Below are 22,068 nucleotides of genomic sequence, written 5' to 3' on the forward strand. Positions count from 1 at the left end.
ATGTGGTTTGTCCCCGGTTGGGGTTGTGTGGGTGGCAAGTTTCTCTCTCTTCCCCCTTCTCCCTCCTTCTCTATCTGAAGATAAAATGCAAAAATGTCCTCGGGTGAGGATTAAGAAAAATAGTTTATTATGACTATAATGAAAAATGTACAGCATACAGCCTCATGCCAGCTGTGTCATCTGGGGCAACTTTGTTGTTTTTTTCCTACAAATTAGTTTATTGTGCTATATTTTCACAGCAGGATGAAGGAAGTAAAATATCTTATTGAAGTTTTATATGGAAAATGCTTTCTCACAAACACTTTCAAATGCTGTTATATTTCTGATTTCAGTGTTTTTGCATACAGAATAAAAGTCTTTTGTTTTGAGTGAAGTTTCTGAGAGAAAATGACTGGGTTAGGATAGCAGGGATCCAATGGAGGGTAAAAGTAGCGAGGGCAGATTTCATTTTGTCATTTATTTTAGCCGTGTCATTTTGGGCAACTTACTTTAAATGTTCAGCGCTCCGGTTTCCTTATATGTAAAATGGATAGCTCTGATTTATGGTGCAGGGGTTTGAAGCTGTGTTCTGATGCCACCTACCTACCATTCAGTAGCTGACAGCAACAAGAGCCACCTACAGTAGGACAGAAAGAACTGGAGCTTAGTTCTGTATGTGTCTGGGCGTCCGTGTCACATGTTGAGAGTATATTCGTCAAGGGAAAGCTGAAGGCTGGAGAATTATTCCAGACTGAAGGAGACTAGAGAGACGTGAAGTATATGAACATAAATTGGATTCTGGATCCAAAAGAAATGCTATGAAGGACAGCTTGGATACAGTTGGTAAAATTTGAATTTGAACTATATGAGATAACCTAAGTATCAAAGTAAGTGTTAGAAGAGAGGAAACAGAGAAACACTTAGAACAGTGCCTGGGATAGGGAAGTACAACAGTGAATGTTGCCTGTTATTCCCTACTAGGAAGTAAGTCCCAGGAGGGCATCCACTTCATCTGTTTTATTCACTGTTGTGTCCTTGGAGCCTGGAACAGCCCCCAAACAAAATTCTTGGCAGAAATGCCAACCAAGCTCGGGGGGCAGGGAAACCGCGGGTCCTGCAGTTCCGAACGTCTTCACTAGGTGGCAGTAAAGAACACACCCTCACCGGCTCCTGACCCGCGTCCGACCCCGGAAGTTCAATCCCACTGTTCCATCTAGTTCCCCAGCCTTCTCCACTGCCGGATACGTTTAGCCGAACCGTCTCCTGTCCTGAAGTCTGGGCAGAATGTGCAGAGCAGAGTCGCAGTGTCTTTCGAGCACGTGAAAAGCCGCAGGTAGTTCCCGGGTGCAGGCTCGTACGGCAGCCCGGAGCCACGCGCGCAGTCCCGGGCCGCGCAGGTCCCGACGCCGACGGGTGCAGACAGGAGAGAGCCCCTGCCTTGGAACGCGTCGCCTGGCCACCGCCATCGCGTCGTCTTCTCCTCCGTCGCCAGGGCCGGGCCTGAGCTCCCACCGACGGCCCCCTGAGCCCAGTGCACTCACAGGCCCCTCCAATGATTCAGAAGTCACGCCCGTCGCTGCTGCAACCTCAGGATGTCGGAGACAGGATGGAAACGCTTATGGTAAACTGCGGGGAAGGCACGGAAGGGGGTTCAGGACTGCTGTCTCGGGGAGGTTGCCAAGGGTTAGAGGCCCTCGTGGAGCCTTTCCCGCGCCCCGGATGCGCGCAGAGTTGGGACCTGGCGGGGAAGGAGTTGGGAGGAGAGGTTTGCAACCCATTGCTTGGGGCAGACAAGCAAGGGTCGCGCTGCTGCATTGCGTAGTATCTGGGTAGAGATGGACGGAATCGCCGGGGCCTTGCGAGGCATCGGGGAAATGGTCCTGTGAGGCCCCGAACGAGGTGCGAGCGCTACGGGACGTTGCTTCGAGTTGGATGCCTGGAGTGACGGAGGTGGGAGGACACCCGGGCAAATGTTTGGATCATTCCAAGGCCTAGTAATGACACTAAGCCGGAGACGCTGGGATCGCTGCGGGCAGGGAGAGGAGGCACCTTTGTGTCTCCAGCCCCCAGTCGGCTGGGAATAGGCGCAGTTGTCCCGGAATAGGTGCGGTCCGCCCGCGCCGCGAGGCCACGCCCCCAGGCGTCCGGGTTGGCTGCCGCGGTCGGGCCGCCGGGCCGCCATTGGTGGAGGCGAAGGCGGGGCTGGGTGGGTGCGTCCACGAGGACCGTAGGGCTGAGGACGGTGGTGGGAGACCCGGGCGGCCTGGCCTTGGGCTGGGAGGGCTCTAGAACTGCAGCAGTTCTCCCTCCCAAGCCTTGGTTCGGGAACACTGCCGTGGGGTGCAGGGTACGGATTTGTTTGTTTTTTAATTCTTAAAAAATGGCGGCGGCAGCTATACATTTTTTACATCTTTGTTTTTTTCACAATCCTTTTATTTATTTATTACTATTTTTTATATTATTTTTTAAAATTATATCTTTATTGTTGAATGTATTACAGAAGTTCCTCATTTTTTCCCCATTGACCTCCTCCTCTCCACTCCCGCCCCCCTCCTGCCTTTCCCCACGCTGTTGTCTGTGCCATTGGTTATGCGTATATACATATAAGTTCTTTGGTTTATTTCTTCCCACCTCCCAACTTCCCTTACCTTTGAGATTTGTCAGTCTAGCATCCAATTTGTACTCCTTAATCCCTTCACCTTTTTCACCCATTCCTCCTCCCCCCTCCCATCTAGCAACCAACAAAATGTTCTCTATATCTATGAGAATGTTTCTGTTCTGCTTGTTGATTTTGTTTGTAGATTCAATTGTTAGCTATGTATTCATTGCCTTTTGCTTGTTCATATATATTTTTTTAATCCTAACCCGAGGACACTATTGCATTTATCTTCAGATAGAGCAGGAAGGAAAGAGGGAGGAAGAGAGAGAGAGAAACATCAATGTGAGAGAGACACATTGAGTGGGTGCTAGCCACACAACCCCAACCGGGGCCGGGGACAAACTGCCACCAAGGTACATGCCCTTAGCGGAAACCGAACCCGGGACTCTCCGGTCAGCAGGCGGACGCCCTAACCGCTGAGCCAAACTGGCCAGGGCTGTTCATATTTTTTATCTTTTTCTTCAAGAAGATCCTTCAACATTTCATATAATAATGGTTGGTGGTGATGAACTCCTTTAGCTTTTCCTTATCTGGGAATCTCTTTATATGGTCATTGATTCTAAATGACACCTTTGCAGGATAGAGTAATCTTGGTTGTAGGTTCTTGCTTTTCATCACTCTGAATATGTCTTGGCTCTCCCTTCTGGCTTGCAAAGTTTCTTTTGAGAAATCAGCTGACAGCCTTATGGGAACTTCCTTGTAGGTAACTAACTGCTTTTCTCTTGCTGCTTTTAAGATTCTCTCTTTGTCTTGAACCTTTTCCATTTTGATGATGATGTGTCTTGGTGTGGGCCTCTTGGGGATCATCTTGTTTGGGACTCTCTGTGCTTTTAAGATTCTCTCTTTGTCTTGAACCTTTTCCATTTTGATGATGATGTGTCTTGGTGTGGGCCTCTTGGGGATCATCTTGTTTGGGACTCTCTGTGCTTCCTGGATTTGTATGTCTGTTTCCTTCACCAAGTTTTCTGCCATTATTGTTTCAAACAGGTTTTCGATTTCTTGTTCTCTCTCTTCTCCTTCTGGCACCCCCAAGATGCGAATGTTGGCACGCTTGAAGTTGTCCCAGAGGCTCCTTACACTATCCTCTTTTTTTTTTTAATTCTTTTTTTCTGTTTTTGCTGTTCTGATTGGGTATTTTTTGCTTCCTTATATTCCAAATCGATGGTTTGCTTCTTGGCTTTACCTACTCTACTATTGAATCTGTGTAAATTATTCTTTATTTCTGTTACTGCCTCCTTCATTTCTGACTGTGCATCTTTCATTTCTGACTGGTTCTTTTTTTATACTCTTGAGGCCCTCACTTAGTTCACTGAGGTTCTCACTAAGTTCATTGAGCATCCTTATAAGCAGTATTTTGAACTCAGCATCTGTTAGCTTGCTTATCTCCATTTCGCTTAGTTTTTTTCCTGGGGTTTTGTTCTGTTCTTTCATTTGGGACCTGTTTCTTTGTCTCCTCATTTTGGCTGCCTGCCTGTGTTTGTTTCAGTGTATTACTTAATGAGAATTATGGGGCTCGCTGAGACCAGATGCTGCTTGTTTGAAAGAATTTAGGAAAACCTGAAGCAGGATCCAAGACAGGCCAATCCTAGGGTAAAGCAACTGGCAACAGCTTGGGTGGGCCTGAAAGTTGGGTGGGGCAGGACTTCAGGGAATCACCAGGGCGCGGCTACCAGTGTGAGCCTGGTTGCTGGAGTCACAGATATGGCGGCTGTCTGCAGCCCCAGGGAAGGGCTCACCAAAGGAACAAAGGCCTCTGACAGCACGTTTGTCCCGGAGAAAGCCCCCTCTCCAGCCCTCGCTCCAGTGCCAAACAGCTCAGTTCTTCCCTGTGTGTCTCTGGCGCCCCTCGAGCTGCCTCCCCTCCAAGCTTAGAGGGAGAGAGTCCGATAAGTCCGTGCGCGGGCCCTTTAAGGAGCTGCCTGGGGCTCCAGCCGCCTCAGCCTCCCTGAGCCTCAGTTCCCGCTGGTTTTTCCAGCCAGAAGTTATGGGGATTCTCTTCCTGGCACTGGGACCCTGAGTGGGGCACCTGGTGTGGGACGGGGACCCCTCAATCCTCAGGGAGGACCTTCCCAGCCGAGGTGTCCTCCTGATTTTTATCCGCCTCACGTGGGTGTGGGACCAGCCTGTCCACCTCCGCCCCTCCTACCAGTCTGGATGTGGCTGCTGCTTTAATTCCGTAGTTGTAGGACTTCCATTCAGCTCGATATCGGGCGGTTTTGAATGATGGTTGTTCTGTAGTTTAGTTGTAATTTTGATGTGGTTGAAGGAGGACGTGATACCATGTTTACCTACCCGCCACCTTGACCGGAAGTCATATTTTTTACATCTTTGAAAGCGTGCTTACCTGTTTCTCTTTCTGAGCTCTCTGGCCTTGAGATTTATTGGGTTTACAATGGAATTTGATTTGGATTTATGATTGAATTGGATTTACGATTCATTTTTCTATTTTTTTAAGTTTTTTTTCCTAATCCTTGGGTGAGGATATTTTTCCACTGATTTTTAGATAGAGTGGAAGGGAGGAAGGAGAGAGAGAAACTCATTGATGGGTTGCCTCCCTACCTCCACCTCAATCAGGGCCAGGATCAAACCGCAACGGAGGTAGTGCCCTTGACGGGGATTCAAACTTGCCACCTATTGGTCTACGGACTGATGCTCTAACTGCTGAGCCAAAGTGGCCAGGACCAATTCTTTCTTTCCTTTTTTTTTTTTTTTTTTTTTTAAGGGATGTAGAAATTGCTTTGGGAACTAGTTTGTTAACAAAGTTCTACTCATTGCCTTTATGTACCTGTGTAGTATTGTTCAGTTGTTTTTGCCCTATCCACCCCTCAAAAACAAACAAACAAACAAACAAACAAACAAAAACTGGGTTACTCGTTTTATGTACCTTGAATAACTTTGGGCTATTTAGAAAAAAATCAAATATGTTCTCAAAAGATGTGCCATTCGCCATTGATAACATTTGAAGACTATTCAAAATGAAAAGTGTAAATTTTTTATTGATTGATTGATTCTAGAAAGAGAAAAGATGGGAGAAAGAACATTGACTTGTTGTCCCACTTATTTATGCATTCACTGGTTGCTTCTGGCATGTACCTGACCAGAGATCAGCCCACAACCTTGGCGAATGGGGCTGATGCTCAAACCAATTGAGCTACCTGCTCAGGGCAAAAGTGTAAAAAAAATTGTTTTGGTTAATCCACGCCCGAGGACTCTTTTTCCATTGATTTTTAGAGAGTGGAAGGGAGGGTGAGAAAGAGAAAAAACATTAGTGTGAGTGAGACACATTGATTGGTTGTATCCCACACAGCCCTCTGACCCTGACCAGGGCTGGGGATCGAACCTACAAACCTGTAACCCTGGTACGTGCCCTTGACCGGAATGGAATCCTCAACCCTTCTGTCCCCAGGCCAACAGTCTATAACTGCTGAGCCAAACTAGCCAGGGCAAAAGTGTAAAATTTTTAAACAATTACATAACCTATTATTTTTTTTTTTTTTAACAATTAAAAGTTAATCTATACTGCTGATTGTGGACCAAAAAAAGGTTTCTATGGAGCCCCAGCCAGGTGGCTCAGTGGTTGGAGGGTCATCTGGTAAACCAAAAAAGGTTGTGGGTTTGTTCCTGGTCAGGGCTCTTACCTAGGTTTCGGGTTCGATTCCCCAGTTGAGGCACATATGGGAAGCAACTGATCGATATTTTTCTTTCTCTCTCTCTCTCTCTAAAAATTAATAATAATAACAGGAAAAACATATCCTCGAGTGAGGATTTTTTTAAAAAGTATCTGTGGAAAGTAACTTCACAGGGTGATCTAATCATAAATCCTAACTGGTTTGTCATGTACCAGGCATATAACTTTTTAGTAAAAGGTTTGTCTTTGCCTTAAGCAAGCCCTGTACGTTGTTTTTGTGAATCTAGGTTAACACACCTTTGAAATGACCACCCCCCAAAAAAAACACATAATCTTGTTAAGTGTCCTGTAATTTAATCTGCCTTGTTTCTTCCACCTTCTTGTAATCTTTACTTCTCTCAGTTCCACATTCATAAAAGAAGCTGCAAAGCTGTCATTCTTGGGAGCATTTTAGATCTTGCTCCCAGGCAATTGTCAGTTTGGCTCAAATACATTCTTCTTACAAGAATTCTGTACAGGTTTGGAGGTTCTTGTGTCGACATCGTGTGCCAGGAGGTGGAGGAGGCGTGGGAATAGCGGCCTCTGGCAGAGGCTGCCCTGGGCTGGAGGTGTGGGCGTCGCCTCCTGCGTGGCGTGGGCGTGGGCGTGGGCGTGGGCGTGGGCGGGGTTGAGTTGCCCTGGAAGGCTGCAGCCGGAGGAGATAAGAGGAACATCAACATCTGCAGGCAGGCCGAGGGAAGGGAGACCTAGCAGGGCAGCTGAAAGAGGACGAGAGAGAAACCCAAACCCGAGAGGCAAGGCCATCACATCTCAGATGCACCAGAGAGGCCACGTAAGAGAAGGATGAAGACGGGAAAGGGGTCCTGGGGTGCAGCTTTGGAGAAGCCTTAGTTGGATGGCAAATGTTGGGGGCCTGAGGAGTGAGCGAGGAAAGAGGGAGAGGAGATGGATGGTCTGTCGTGGGGCTGGGAAGCTGGGGGGCTCGCGAGCTTGTTTCCAGGCAAAGGAGAAAAAGCCACTGGAAGGGGGCGGCCGAGGGTTCAGGGACGAATGGCTCAGGTGAGCAGAGAAACAAACTTCTGGGAACATGTGTTAGCAGGAGGGGCAAGACTCTGCTCCTTGGGGGAGGGGCTTTGTGCTCCCTCTGACCTGTCAAAGTACATTTTTTGCTCGGTTTTGCTTGTTGTCTTACCAATTCTACCACCCTTGGATACTTTTACAAGCCACCTGAACGCGGTTATAAGCTCCAGTATTTACTATGTGAACTTATCTAGTCCTTTCCCCAACAGTCTTTTAAGTAATAACAGTGATAGCTTGAGACTTGCTTGTTTGGTGGAATGTGGAAAGTTCTCTTCTCTGGGAAACATATTATATTACAATCATTTTGGTTACATGATGTGCTTACGGGCAACTTCATATTCATTTTAGGGCCACAGTATACCATTCATTAAAAATAATGAGGGGCCCTGGCTGGTTTGGCTCAGTGGTTAGAGCGTTGGCCTGTGGTCCAGAGAGACCCGGGTTCGGTTCCCGCTAAGGGCATGTACCTCGGTTGCAGTTTGTCCCCGGCCCTGATTGGGTCGTGCGGGTGGCAGCCACTCGATGTGTCCCTTCACATCGATGTTTCTCTCTCTTTCTCTCTTCCTCTCTATCCCTCCCACTCTATCTGAACAAAAATTGGAAAAATGTCCTCGGGTGAGGATAAAAAATAATAAATAAATAAATAAATAAATAAATAAAATGAGGGGGGAGAAAGTCTTTTTTTTTTTTTTTTTTATCCTCACCTGAGGACATTTTTCCATTTTTTGTTCAGGTAGAGTGGGAGGGAGAGAGAGGAAGAGAGAGAGAAACATCGACGTGAAGGGACACATCGTGTAGTTGCCACCCGCACGACCAAACCCGGGTCTCTCGGGACCGCAGGCCGACGCTCTAACGGCTGAGCCAAACCGGCCAGGGCAGGGAGAGAAAGTCTTTTTTTTTTTTTTTTTTTAATCCTCACCCAAGGACATTTTTCCATTTTTTGTACAGACACAGTGGGAGGGAGAGAGAGAGAGGGAAACATCGATGTGAAAGGGACACATCGAGTGGCTGCCACCCGCATGACCAACCAGGGCCGGGGACAAACTGCAACCAAGGTACATGCCCTTAGCGGGAACCGAACCCGGGTCTCTCCGGACCACAGGCGGACGCTCTAACCGCTGAGCCAAACCGGCCAGGGCGAGAAAGTCTTTTTGAATGGGGTGGCCAAGTATCTTCTTTTGGAGAAGAAGGCTTTTTTCTTTTTATTGTTAACAGTATTAAAGGTGTCTCCCATTTCTCCTTTTTTGCCCCCCTCTACCCAATCCCCACCCCACCCCAGGCCTTCCCCATGCTATTGTCTGTGTCCGTGGACTATGCGTATAAATTCTTTGTTTAATCTCTTCCCATCCTCCCACCCTCTCCCCTCTGAGACCTGTCAGTCTGTGCTATGCATCCATGCCTCTGGACCTATTTTGTTTTTCAGTTTATATTTTATTCTTTAGATTCCACTTACAAATGAGATCATGTGATATTTGTTTCTCTAACTGGTTTATTTCGCTTAAGGGCTTTCTTTCTTGATTGGATTTTTTCACAGTGTTTCTTAACTGTTTACCAAGAGAAGCTATTCCTTAGTGCAGATGTTCATGTTTCATAGTCCAGGAACACAGCTCAGTGACAGACTTCCATGGAACAACCCAAAGAAATTCTTGACGTTCCCAAATCACCCTGCACTCTGAAAGACGTCAGTCTTCCTCATCTCCTCAAAATCTTTCATGGAATCATAAATTCTGTAGAAATCTGTGTATGTTTCCTTTCTTGGTTCAGCCACAGCAAACTTACAGAAAGCTGCGACCCCAGGGATGCAGTGATCACTCCAACAATTTGAAATCACAGATTTCATGCTTCTGCGGTTTTGTCAAAACACTGGAAGACATGCTAGTTATGTTGCCTTAACACCAGCATCCTTTCTGATAGAGAAATGTTCGACCCCTGATTGAATTTTTGTGTGTGTGTGGTATGTGCCCCTAGCGGGAACCAAACCCCAGCCTCTCTGGTCCGCAGGCTGACGCTCAACCGCTGAGCCAAACTGGCCAGGGCCTGATTGAATTTTTAAGTATATTTATTTATTTTTGTTACAGATGTTTCTCCTTTTTCCCCCATTGACACCCTTTTCCCGATCCTCCCCCACAACCCTGTCCCCAGCATTGTTGTCTATGTCCATTGGTTACATGCACATGCATATAAGTTCTGTGGTTTGTCTCTTCCCTCCCCCGCACTCCCTCTTCTGAGGTTTGTCAGTCTGTACCCTACTTCTATATCTCTAGGTCTATTTTGTTCATTAGTTTGTTTTGTTCCTTTTTTGGGGTACATACCCCTATTGGGAACCAAACCCAGGACTGTGGTCCACAGGTTGGCGCTCCAACCGCTGAGCCAAACCAGCCAGGGCTGTTTTGTTTATTTTTAAAAGTGCCTTTCACAACCTTGTGTGATTGAGGCTGGATCGGGGGCATGCTGTGAGGGCTCGGGGGCATGCTGTGAGGGCTCGAGCCTGCCGGGGAGGTACGTTTCGTTTTTGATGGAGGCCTGCCCCTTCCTGGTGGTGACTCTGGACTCACCAGTGTGTTTGCCGGTCCTGGCTTAAAGGGGAGCTAGCAAACCAGGAAAGGCCATTGGGCTGTGGCACCCTCTGTGAGCTGCTTAGGTGTAAGAGAGGGGAAACTTTTAAGTCAAGGAAATCCATAGGTTTCACAGGAGGGGGCACACCTTTCACACTGCGGCTGAGCTTCAGGTTTCATTTCCTTGTCTTGTAGCCAAGGGAGCCTGGAAACCAGAGTTCACACACTATGTTCAGTCGGTTTTGCCTTTGTGACGATAAGGAGATGGGCAATAACTTTGATTGTGGGGACACACAGGGAGGTGTGGTTGGTGGCTTCACAGATGAAGTAGATTTGTTGTTGCTCAGTAGCAGCAAAGTAATTATCAAGACTAAGACTCGAGAGCTCCCCTTGCGGTGTGCCGGGGTCTCAACAACCTTGCAGCCCTGTTTGCGCCCCGCTACGCTTTTCCCTGCGCTGAGTCTGAAGCTGGTCCAGGGCGCCGCCAGGTGCGCGATCCTTCCCCAGGTGCGGCCTGCTGCGGCCGCGCTGCTGACAGCCGTCTCTCTCCTGCAGCTGCACCCGGTGATCAAGGCTTTCCTGTGCGGCTCCATCAGCGGCACATGCTCTACCCTCCTTTTCCAGCCCCTGGATCTCCTCAAAACGCGCCTGCAGACTCTCCAGCCTGCAGCCCCGGGGTAAGGCCTGCTGCCCCATTGCCCCGAGGAAATGCCTTCAGCAACTTCTCTCTGGCACAGGAGCATCTAAGGGGTTAAGTCGGCTTCCATTCTGTTGGCTGTTCACCTGGGAACAGGCTGGGCCCACCTTTCTCTTGGCTTTTGTGCATCTTCTTTTCTGTGAATATTTTTTATATTAGTTAGTGTAATTGATGTAGTGTAATGTTAATTAAATGGGGTCCTTCCCTGAGTAACTTCCTGGGATCTGCCTGGGTGACATTTGCATTTTATGTGCTGGCTGTAACTGTGCTGCAAGTATTGAGTGCCTTTCTTGTGCCCCATATTGGGTTCAGCACTGCGGGAAGGGTGTGGTCTGAGTGACTTCCCCTCCTCACCGCCTGTCGCTTGCCCTCAGGTCCAGACGAGTCGGGATGCTGGCGCTGCTCCTGCAGGTGGTCCGCACCGAGAGTCTCCTGGGCCTGTGGAAAGGGATGTCCCCTGTAAGCTGCCTTTGGATCTCTACCTCGCCTTCATTTCACACCTACCTCAGTACCCTCCTTCAAGCAATCGTGAGAGTTGGCAGTGGTGGGGGCACCCACGTGGTCTCCGCCAAGTCGCACGCTGTTGCCGACTTCTGCGAGGGCTGGGAACGTAATGTCGCTACACTAACAAAGTCGGACTTGTTGGTGCCGCGTAGACCCCCTCCCTCCTCAGGTGGAGGGATAACAGGCACATCCTCCACTGATGCCCACAGTTTCCCAGAGGGATTGGGCTGCCTGTGGCAGTAACTGATTAGAAAACACGCCCTCTTGGCTGCCTTTCCTGAGCATGCAAATCCTGGGTCTTTTGGGGAAATCCAGCTAATACAGTATTTTATAGTGTGGGGTGTTTTATTTCTTTCCTTCTCCACTCCCCCTCCCCCGCAGTCCATTGTGAGGTGTGTCCCTGGCGTTGGCATCTACTTTGGCACGCTCTACTCTCTGAAGCAGTACTTCCTGCCAGGCCATCCCCCCACTGCCATGGAGTCGGTCATCCTGGGGGCGGGCTCTCGCTCAGTTGCAGGGGTCTGCATGTTGCCCATCACTGTGATCAAGACACGTTATGAGGTGAGTTTGACTACTTTAGGCCCCCAGGGTGGGTATACAGAGGCACTGGGCTCTTGAGTCCAGTGGCCACTAATGTCACCTTCCAATTTATAATCTAACCTAGAGGCTGATGTGGCCAGAGAACCCATTTGTGTATGTAGGCGAGGCCGGGTGTGAACCGCAGCCCCGAGTGCCCTGGCAATGCCACCTGCCCAGGGCCCCATGTGAGCGCCTGGTTCTGTGCTTCCCTTGCAGAGCGGGCGGTATGCCTACGAGAGCATCTACGCGGCCCTGCGGAGCATCTATCGCAGCGAGGGGCACCGGGGCCTCTTCAGCGGCCTGACAGCAACGCTCCTTCGGGATGCTCCCTTTTCTGGAATCTACCTGATGTTCTACAACCAGACCAAAACCATTGTGCCCCACGGTACGGATAAGGGAAGGTGTGGTGGGGAAGAGATCTCTCTGAAACGCGTCCTTACCTCTTTCTCTGTGACGCTGAGACTGTTTGCTGCTCCAGGTCCGTAGCAGAGTTTTAGGGCCTGCGCCGGGGCGTTGTGGCGGGCAAGGGCCCGGTGCTGGGCGCAGTGGACATGACAAGCTCGGTCCCTGACCTTTCAGGGGAGCCTTTGGAAAGGGGTGTACTGTGATTCTCGAGTGGGGAGTGGGGTGGGAGAAAGCACTTTTACAGAGATCCTGCAAGAATACATCCTGAATTTGCCTGATCTTAAGATTGCTGGGTTCCACCCAAGGCCTCCTAAGTCAGAAGCTTTGTGATTAGACCTGGGAGTCTGTATTTTTTTAAATGCACTTGATGTGATTCCTTTTTCAGACAAGTTTGGGAAATGCCAAATGGTTAAGAGCTGGAAGAAAAATATTCTTTTCCTCTTCTTTGCTGTGTTCCCAGTTAATGCTGTGTTGAGCCTTCCATTTGGGTAGAGAGGAAGGTGCCAAACCTCAGGCATTCCGGCAGGCCCACCCCACAGTAAGCTCACGTTGGACAAGACATGGACAAAATCAGTGGGCGTAAACGTCCACCCAACAGAGCCAGATATTGATAGAAACATCCTGTGGGATGATCCTGTGTTCAGTACCGTGGCTATGGATGGTTTGAGCAAAGAATTGCAAGCAGCGTCATTTACCTGGGAAATCGGGAGTGCTGGCACATGACAGTGGCGACCAGCTGCAGCTGGGTGCTTTGGGAAATGAGCTTCTCCCCAGGCACCCGAAGGTGCAACACTGCGGGTCACAGCCTTATTTCACAGTAGGAAGGTGAAACAGTAAGAGAACTTGGATGTATGTTTTTAACTTCCCAACTCATTTTTACATGCTTTTTAAAAAAATTTGTTATTAGAAATCATTTTAAACTTACAAGAAAGTCAAAGGATAATACAAATAACTCCATAGCCCTTTATTATTCTATGTGTGTAATTGTTTTTTCCAATCCATTTAGAGTAAGTTGCAGACATGATGCTCCTTTACCCTTGAATACCTCAGTGTGTGTTTCCTAAGAACAAAGGCATTCTTATATAACCATCTTATCAGATTCAGGAAATTTTACATAGATATAGTTCCTTAAAGTCCAGTCTGTAGTCTTAATTTCTGCAGTTGTTCCAATAGAATACTTTGTAGCAACTTTTATTCTATTTTACTTATTTAATCCTCACCTGAGGACATTTTTGCATTTATCTTCAGATAGAGCAGGAGGGAGAGAGAGGGGAAGAGAGAGAGAGAAACATCGATGTGAGAGAGACACATTGACTGGTTACCACCCACATGACCCCACCCAGGGTGGGGACAAACTGCAACCAAGGTACGTGCCCTTAGCAGAAACCGAACTCGGGACTCTCTGGTCTACAGGCCGACACTCTAACCACTGAGCCAAATCGGCCAGGGCGCAGTTTTTATTTTTTATTTCAACAGTATAGGCAGGCCGGGCCCTGGCCAATTTGGCTCAGCAGTTGGAGTGTCAGTCCACCAACCAATGAGTCATGGGTTCGATTCTGGTCAAGGGAACGTACCTCAGTTGCAGTTCATCCCTGGCCCTGGTTGGGGTTGTGCAAGAGGCAACCAGTCGATGTGTCCCTCTCACATTGATGTTTCTCTCTCTCTCCTTCTCTTCCTCTCTCTCTCTCCCACTCTATCTGAACAAAAATGGAAAAAATATCCGCGGGTGAGGATTAAAAAAAGAGTATAGGCCAGTTTCATAACCTTAGCCTGGCTTTATCTGATATTTCCTTGTGACTACATTCAATTACTATGTACATTTTTATCAGAGGACCACGTAAGTGATACTGTGTCTTCAGCACATTACACAGGAAGCCCATGACATCAGTCTGATCCATTGTGGGTGATGTTAACTTTTTATCAGGTGGGTAAGGTAGTGCCTCCACTGAAAACTCAATGCTTTTTTTCTTTTGTAATGGTGAGTATCTCTGTGGGGAGATACTTTGAATCTACATAAATCCATAGAAAACATCCTGTTCCCTTAATCCATTTGTTTGAGCATCAGTCATTGTTTCTTACTTGAATCACTTATGTGAGGGTTGTAAAAATGTGAACTGTGCCTGGCCAGTGTGGTTCAGTGGATTGAGCACCGTCCCATGGACTGAGAGGTCCTGGTTCGATTTCTGGTCAGGGCATATGCCTGGGCTGCGGGCTTGATCCCTAGTTGAGGGCGTGCAGGAGGCAGCCAATCAGTGTTTCTTTCTCACATCAATGTTTCTATCTCTCCCTTCCTCTATCTCTAAAAAATCAATAATAAAAAAATAATAAAGAAAGAAAGAAATGTGAAATTTTCACTCCATTATTCCATCTATATTTATTAGTTATATCTTTAAAAACTTTACCTTTTTTTTCTTCTTTTTTGTGGTACGTGCCCCTAGCGGGAACCGAACCCAGGACTACTCTGGTCCACAGGCCGACGCTCAACCACTGAGCTAAACTGGCCAGGGCTAAAAACCTTACATTTTTTTTTTATCCTTACCCGAGGATATTTTTCCATTCTTTGTACAGACAGAGTGGAAGGGAGAGAGAGTGAGAAACATCGACGTGAAAGGGACACATCGAGTGGCTGCCACCCGCACAACCAACCAGGGCCGGGGACAAACCGCAACCAAAGCACGTGCCCTTAGCGGGAACCGAACCCGGGCCTCTCCGGACCGCAGGCCGACGCTCTAACCGCTGAGCCAAACTGGCCAGGGCAAAACCTTACATTTTTAACCTCATTTGAATCCCAGCCCTTCTGGCTTTGGAGAAGAATTAGTGGCTACTTGTTGATATTTATCTGATGAATATGAGATTGATTTATAACTGAACATTACCTTTGTCCTATTTCAGACCAGTTGGATGCAGCCCTTATTCCCGTTGTACATTTCAGCTGTGGAATATTTGCTGGTACTCTGGCCTCACTGGTAACTCAGCCTGCAGATGTTATCAAGACTCATATGCAGCTCTCCCCAGTGAAGTTTCGGTGGATTGGCCAGGCAGTGACAATCATCTTCAAAGTAAGGCAATAGAATAAGTATTTGTTCTCATTATGGTTAAGGCTCTCTCTCTCTAGAGTAGTGGTAGCTCTTATCCTTTACACAATAGAATCACCTGGGGAGCTTTTAAAAATACCCATTCTGATTATATTAGAATCTCCGGGCGGGGGGAGGGGTGTTGGTAAAGCCCAGGTGTCAGCATTTTAAGTTCCCCAGTGGTTCCAATATGTTGCCAAGGTTGAGAACCACTGCTGAAAACCTATGGTTGGTTTGTGTGTTGGTAGGGACCCTACATTAGGACAACCTGTGGTATTTGTTAAGCATGTAGATTGTAGGGTTCCACCCCCAAACCTATTGAATCAGGGGATCTGGGGGCACCTAAGGATCTGATCAAGGACCCAGGAGGAAATACAAGACATAGTCAGAAAAAAACCACAAACACATTGTTTTATTTCTAGCAGTTTGCTCTCATACAAAGTGTCACTGAAGATAAAAGGCACAGTACACTGAAGTGCTATTTAAAAGCCACTGAGTTGGCTGGGAACCGTGCTCTTATCGGCCACCAGATACTCCTGTTCACGGCCAACTTGTCACCTGCAGCTTTAGGTTTTTCTAAAGTGCAGCAGAGCAAGCGCGTGAGGAATCCGCATCCGGCACCTGTCCCCCAGACAAAGCAGATGGTTGTGAATCTGGTCACATGCTCACGCTGCTTGGGCTGCCTGCTTCCTTCTTCCCTGTCCCGAAAGTCATAGAGTTTGAAATATATTCTTCAGTACATGTGAAATGGCAGGAGCGATAACGGTGGGAATGAACAAATCAGTCCAGATTAGGAAGGAGGACAAAGAGGTGTTTTGTCTTTAATTCTTATATAGGGTCCCCAAGGATATACAATTAATTAAAAAAGAAAAGAAAACTCCCTCTGGGCAGAGAAATTGCCAAAAAAGGCACCTTCTCCTGGGGCCTGGGGCTTGCGTGAGCTGCGAAGCCGTGCACCTGTACAGCCAGTAATAATCCCCTGTGCAGGGCGAGCCGAGAAAGTTAAAGTTTAACAGCTGTGCCAAAATTTTTTTTTATCCTCATCCGAGGATATTTTTCCATTTTTTGTACAGACAGAGTGGGAGGGAGAGAGAGGAAGAGAGAGAGAGGGAAACATCGATGTGAAAGGGACACATCGAGTGGCTGCCACCCGCACGACCAACCAGGGCCGGGGACAAACTGCAACCGAGGTACGTGCCCTTAGCGGGAACCGAACCCGGGTCTCTCCGGACCGCAGGCAGACGCTCTAACCGCTGAGCCAAACCGGCCAGGGCCAAAAATTTTTTTTAAGTTCGTTGTCTCCTTAGACCCATTAGTCATAGTTTTACATTATTTATAAAAGTCTAAAACCTGTCTGGCCAGTGTGGCTCAGTGGTTGAGCACCGACCCATGCACCAAGAGGTCGCAGGTTCGATGACCGGTCCGGGCACATGCCCCCGTTGTGAGCCTGATCCCCAGTGGGGGGCGTGCAGGAGGCGGCCCATCAGTGTTCTCTCTCATTGATGTTTCTGTCTCTCTCCCTCTCATTTCCTCTCTCTGTAAAATCAATAAAAAGGAAAAAATAAATAAATTAAAAATAATAATAAAACAAAAGTCTAAATCTAAGATTCAGAAATGGGGTAACAGAGAGAGATCCTCGCTCTTGTGCCAGGTATATAATTATATTGCTGCTTAGCAGAGTTTTGACCTCTGTTTCCCTCCTAGGACTATGGGCTGCGTGGCTTCTTCCAAGGTGGCGTCCCTCGGGCTCTGCGCAGGACTCTGATGGCAGCCATGGCGTGGACAGTCTATGAAGAGATGATGGCCAGGATGGGCCTGAAGTCCTGACCCAGAGGGCCCTGGGAAAGGATGGGATCCGTTGTCCTGCCTGGCTTCTGCCGGGGCTGCGTCATCTCACTATTCTGGAGGGAGATCGAGTCCTTTCTGGACAGCCAGGCAGATATGTCACCTTGTTGCCCAGTTCAAGGAGAGAATAGATGGGCCTGACTCAAGCCTTCAGAATCTCCCTAAAGAGGAGTCAGGGAGACATCAGCATCTTGGGAAGTTAGGAGAAGGGTTTGCACACCTTGCAAGGCTACTTGAAAGCCTTTCCCGAGAGAGAGCTCTGTCGGGGTCTCTGCTTCAACCCCTCACCGACACCATGCTGCCTCTTTGGAACTGTTCCTGGGCAAGGAATCGCAAAGCCAGAGAAGCTGTAGGCTGCCCACTGGGGCCGAGGAGCTCCAGCTGGGGTGGGGTGGGGGGCCCGGAGGGGCACTGGTTCTGCAGAGAGAGGAGTCACTGTCACCAGGCCGAAGTCTATGTCTGAGATAATGTTAGGATGAGGAAGAAAAGCACTCAATTACTTATTTGGTTCCTCATCAACCTCGCAGGCTCTGCAGAAGGGGGACAGTGGCTTCCTAGCCTCCAAGTGTCCAAATAGTTTTTGTCTTGGCCCCAGCACTGCTTCAACTCTGAATTCTGCATTTTTCTGCAGCTGAAGTTCAGATAAGTATGACGAAGCACGTTATCATTGAAAACTGTTTGGAAAACCTAGAGTGTCATCACTCTGTTAGGTCCTAACATTTAGGACCTAAACATTTTAAACAGCTTTATGTTACTTGTCATCAATGTACCCATTTCAGATATACATTCAGGCCTGGCTGGTGTGGCGAGTGGTTGAGCATTGACCCCAGCACCAAGAGGTCACCGGTTCAGTTCCTGGTCAGGACACATGCCTGGGTTGTGGACCGGTCCCCCGTGGGGGGCATGCAGGAGGCGGCCAACCGATGTTCTCTCTCATTGATATTTCTATCTCTCTCTCCCTTTTCCTTCCTCTCTAAAAATCAATAAAAAACAAATTTAAAAAAACAAATATACAATTCAGTGATTTTTTAGTAACTTTACTGAATGGTGCGACCATCACCATAAATCAGTTTTAGAATACATTTGTCCGCCCCCACCCACAATATCTCTCATCTACCATTAATCCTCATTCCAGACCCCAGCCCCAGGCAGCAACTGATCTGTTCCCTGTCTATAGATTTGATTGTGGCCCTGGCCGGTTTGACTCAGTGGTTAGAGCATCGGCCCGCGGACCAGAGAGTCCCGGGTTCAGTGCCCACTACCGGCACATACCTCGGTTGCAGTTTGTCCCTGGCCCCAGTTGGGGTCATGTGGGTGGCAACCAGTCGATGTGCCTCTCTCACATTGATGTTTCTCTCTTCCTCCCTCTCTTCCTCCTGCTCTATCTGAAGATAAACGCAAAAATGTCCTCGGGTGAGGAGTCGTACTGTATGTATGCTCTTACATTTTTCCATTTTTTGTACAGATAGAGTGGGAGGGAGAGAGAAGAAGGGAGAGAGAGAGAGAAACATCGACGTGAAGGGACACATCGAGTGGCTGCCACCCGCATGACCAACCAGGGCCGGGGACAAACTGCAACCAAAGTTCGTGCCCTTAGCGGGAACCGAACCCGGGTCTCTCCGGACCGCAGGCCAACGCTCTAACCGCTGAGCCAAACTGGCCAGGGCCACTTTGTCCTTTTTTATGGCAGAATGCTATGTATGCCTGTACCCCTCATTTATCCAGCAGTAGACTAATCTTTGAATCGTTTCCACTTTGGGGCTCCTATGAATGATGCTGTTATGAACGTGCATGTACACATGTTAGTGTGGACATTTTCATTTCTTGCATGTACAGGGCTGGGCAAAGGTAGATTTACATAATGCAAATAATACAAAAATGAATAAATAATAATACAAGAATAAAGTGTTTCCCATACTCACAGCTATAACCCATTTTTGCCCACCCCTGTATGCCTAGGAGGATAATTGCTGGATCGTGTGATTCTGCTGAACCATTCGAGAAACCCACAAAGTGGCTGCACCATCTGACATTCCCAGCAGCAGAGTATGAGGATTCCAGTTTCCCTACCTTCTCCTCAACACTTGTTATTTATTGTCTGTTTTATTTATTACAGCCATTCGAATGGGCACCCAAGTTCTTCTATCAACTTTCAAGCTTAGGAAAGTGCCGTTCCTTGAAGCAGGAAGGGGAAGTCGGGTCTCCTGGGTAGGAACAAAGGTCTCCGGCCTTTGATTCAGGCAGCCCAGGTCGAGAGCCGGGCTCCCCACTTAGACGCCCTTGAGACTGTGTAGGAAATGGGGGATAGCCATACTTCTAACCCTAGGGTGGTGGTGAGGTTTAGATGAGCAGATTGTATTTCCTGCCTAGGGCTGCCGCAACAAATTAGCACAAACTGGGTGGCTTCTAAGCAGAAATTTGTTCTCAGTTCTGGATCCTACAAATCTGAAATCAAGGTGTCAGTAGGGCCATACTCCGAAGGCTTCAGTTCCTTGTCTCTTCCAGCTTCTGGTGGCTACTGGCAAGTCCTTGCACTTATTCCAATCTCTGCCTCTGTGTGTCTCTCAGTGTCCAAACTTCTCTCTCTCTCTCTTTTTTTTGAAAATAGGAAAATGTATTTATAAGTAGCACATTACTATGATTAGAAAGCACAAAGACACCTGCTGCTATAATACATCTATCAGTTCGAGAAGAAAGTACTAAAAACCCTGCAAGGGAGAAGCCTGTAGAGACAAAAAAGGAGGTGGGGGAGCAAAATGTTTATCTTTTCATCCCTTATTTGCTACACTAATCAAAACCATATAAGAGTCCCCTGAAGTCATGAATATGTCAGTACAAATGCTACACTGGTTTTAACACCGCTCAGTTGTGGAGGGAAAGAGCAGCTTATCCAGATACTAGGAAGCCGGAGGAGCCAGCTCTGCATCCTGACAGCTACAGAAGCCCGTGTGCTGCACAGCATGATCTTAGCAGGGGTTAAGTTTTATTTATTCATATAGATCTATGTGTGTGTGTAAGTATAAAAACCGTGCCCTCGTTCACCGCCAACAAACATCTGGGTGGACATGAACTCTTGACAACAATTCTTATGTGTATGTATTAAGAAGTCACTCGATGTCTGTGGATTTAATAAGTCACTTCACACCATAGAAAATATTTCATAAATCCCCCCCCCCAAAAAAGAAAGAAGAATATAAGGACAGAAGAGCTTCTGTCTCAGTTCTCTGAAACTGAGTTCCCCATTGGAAACTGGTCCCAAAGTTGAGGGTTCACTGAAGAAACTTCAGTTTGCTAATGTTTTTCATTCTTCTAGTGTTCAAAAGGTGTGAACCGACTTCTTGCCACTGTCGGTTTTAAACAGTCAACATCTCCACCCCCTACAGGTGACAGTCTAGTGCAGGCACATAGAAATAGGGAGGAAGGAGGGTTGGGGAGAGCCTGTCACTGCAGGGGCAGGAAGAGAAGGATCCCAGCAGGGCTCCCGAAAACAAGCTCCCTGCAAACGTGAAATCCAGTCACTCAGCAGTTCCTTAAACAGGTACATCTCCGGGTACCAGGCCAACTCTAAGAGGAAATGAAACCATGCATTGACAGAAAGGGATGAAGATGGCCATTCTGGTCACTCTCTGATCCATCATACTTCCAGGAATCGGGAGCTGCTGGACTTGGAATGGAATGGCTCAGACCACATCCGCTGTAGGTCACCCTGCTCACGGCTAGCGTTCCCCTGCTCCTGTGGCATCTGTCAGTTCATCTCTGCAGCGTCCGGGGGACCTGATTTGCTGGCAAAGGGCAACAGGAGTATTTGATCTCCCGCAGGGCTTTCTGGTACGGACAGAACTTTGGGGTCTCGGGCAACATCCTTGCCCCCCAGGACCCTGGTGTCCAGGGAAGTGTCCCTTGGTCCCACAGGTGGCCCCTGGGTGGAAGAATCTCCTGCAGTCTCTGCGGACTGTTGTGGCAGGAAAATCTTTGGCCTCATTGTTAATCCAGTTTCCTCTTACCATAAATGCAATCTTCTCGAAGGGTTTTATTTTTAAAAACTGTGAACAGTATTAGTTGTAAACATGGTTTCAAAACAATTCCCTTTAAAACAGTGGTTCTCAACCTGTGGGTCGCGACCCCTTTGGGGGTCAAACAACCTTTTCAGAGGGGTCGCCTAAGACCATCGGAAAACATATACTTCTGATGGCGATTCATAACAGGAGCAAAATTAGACTTATGAAGTAGCAACAAAAATAATTTTATGGTTGGGGGTCACCACATGAGGAACTGTATTAAAGGGTTGCGGCATTAGGAAGGTTAAGAACCACTGCTTTAAAACATTTTCTTTCCTTCAATTAAAAATTTTTTTTTCTTTATTTTTAGAGAGAGAGGAAGGGAGAGGGAGAGAGATAGAAACATCCATTAGAGAAAACATCGATTGGCTGCCTCCTGCATGCCCCCCACTGGGGATCGGGCCCACAACCTGGGCATGTGCCCTGACCAGGAATCCAACCGGTGACCTCTTGGGGCATGGGACAACGTTCAACCACTGAGCCACACTGGCTGGGCTCCTTCAATTTTTGTAGTTCTTATAGAGAACCCAAAAGTTTTCAGAGCCTTCATTTGGAAGATCACTATCTCAGCACCATCTACCACCTGGGGGGCACCCTGGTCTGCATCTGGGGGGCCCTCGAGCACTGTGACCTGGCACCAAAGAGGAGGCCAGGCCGGTGGCTCCATCTTCCCAGGTGTTCCTGCTATGGCTCCCAGGCACAGACCCAAGTGGGACATTTGCTACATTGTTCAAATTTCTGTCTTTTAAGGATACTAGTCATTGAATTAGGGCCCAACATGACCTCACCTTAACTTCATTACATCTGCAAAGACCCTCTTTCCAAATAAGGTCACATAAGAACTGAGGGTTAAGACTCCAACATGTCTTTTTGAGGGACACAAGTCAACCATAACATATTAATTTCAATGATTTCTAAGTTTAAGTTTATACTTTGGGTTTTAGGTTAAAACATGGGGAGAACATGTAAATATAGGAGAGAACAGAGTAGGATGCGGATATAGCG

General features: G+C 47.8%; 1 protein-coding gene across 3 annotated transcripts; it reads left to right on the top strand.

Annotated features, from left to right (window-relative positions):
* The first annotated feature begins 6,965 nt into the window (after positions 1–6,965).
* SLC25A38 (solute carrier family 25 member 38) lies at positions 6,966–19,106 on the top strand. Of its 3 annotated transcripts, none has more exons than XM_036267261.1 (7): positions 6,966–7,098; positions 10,457–10,578; positions 10,973–11,057; positions 11,484–11,663; positions 11,898–12,066; positions 14,979–15,145; positions 18,965–19,106. In XM_036267261.1, the coding sequence occupies exons 1-7, from the start codon at positions 7,081–7,083 to the stop codon at positions 18,986–18,988; spliced, it is 765 nt and encodes a 254-aa protein (XP_036123154.1). In that variant the 5' UTR covers positions 6,966–7,080; the 3' UTR covers positions 18,989–19,106. The 3 variants fall into 3 exon arrangements, with proteins under 3 accessions (XP_036123154.1, XP_036123153.1, XP_036123155.1); XM_036267260.1 differs by lacking the exon at positions 18,965–19,106 and adding an exon at positions 16,865–17,894; XM_036267262.1 differs by lacking the exons at positions 10,973–11,057; positions 18,965–19,106 and adding an exon at positions 16,865–17,894 and having other exon boundaries at positions 6,984–7,098.
* Positions 19,107–22,068: the final 2,962 nt, after the last annotated feature.

Source organism: Molossus molossus, unplaced genomic scaffold (genome assembly GCF_014108415.1).
Source record: "Molossus molossus isolate mMolMol1 unplaced genomic scaffold, mMolMol1.p scaffold_m16_p_18, whole genome shotgun sequence".
NCBI lineage: Eukaryota > Metazoa > Chordata > Mammalia > Chiroptera > Molossidae > Molossus > Molossus molossus.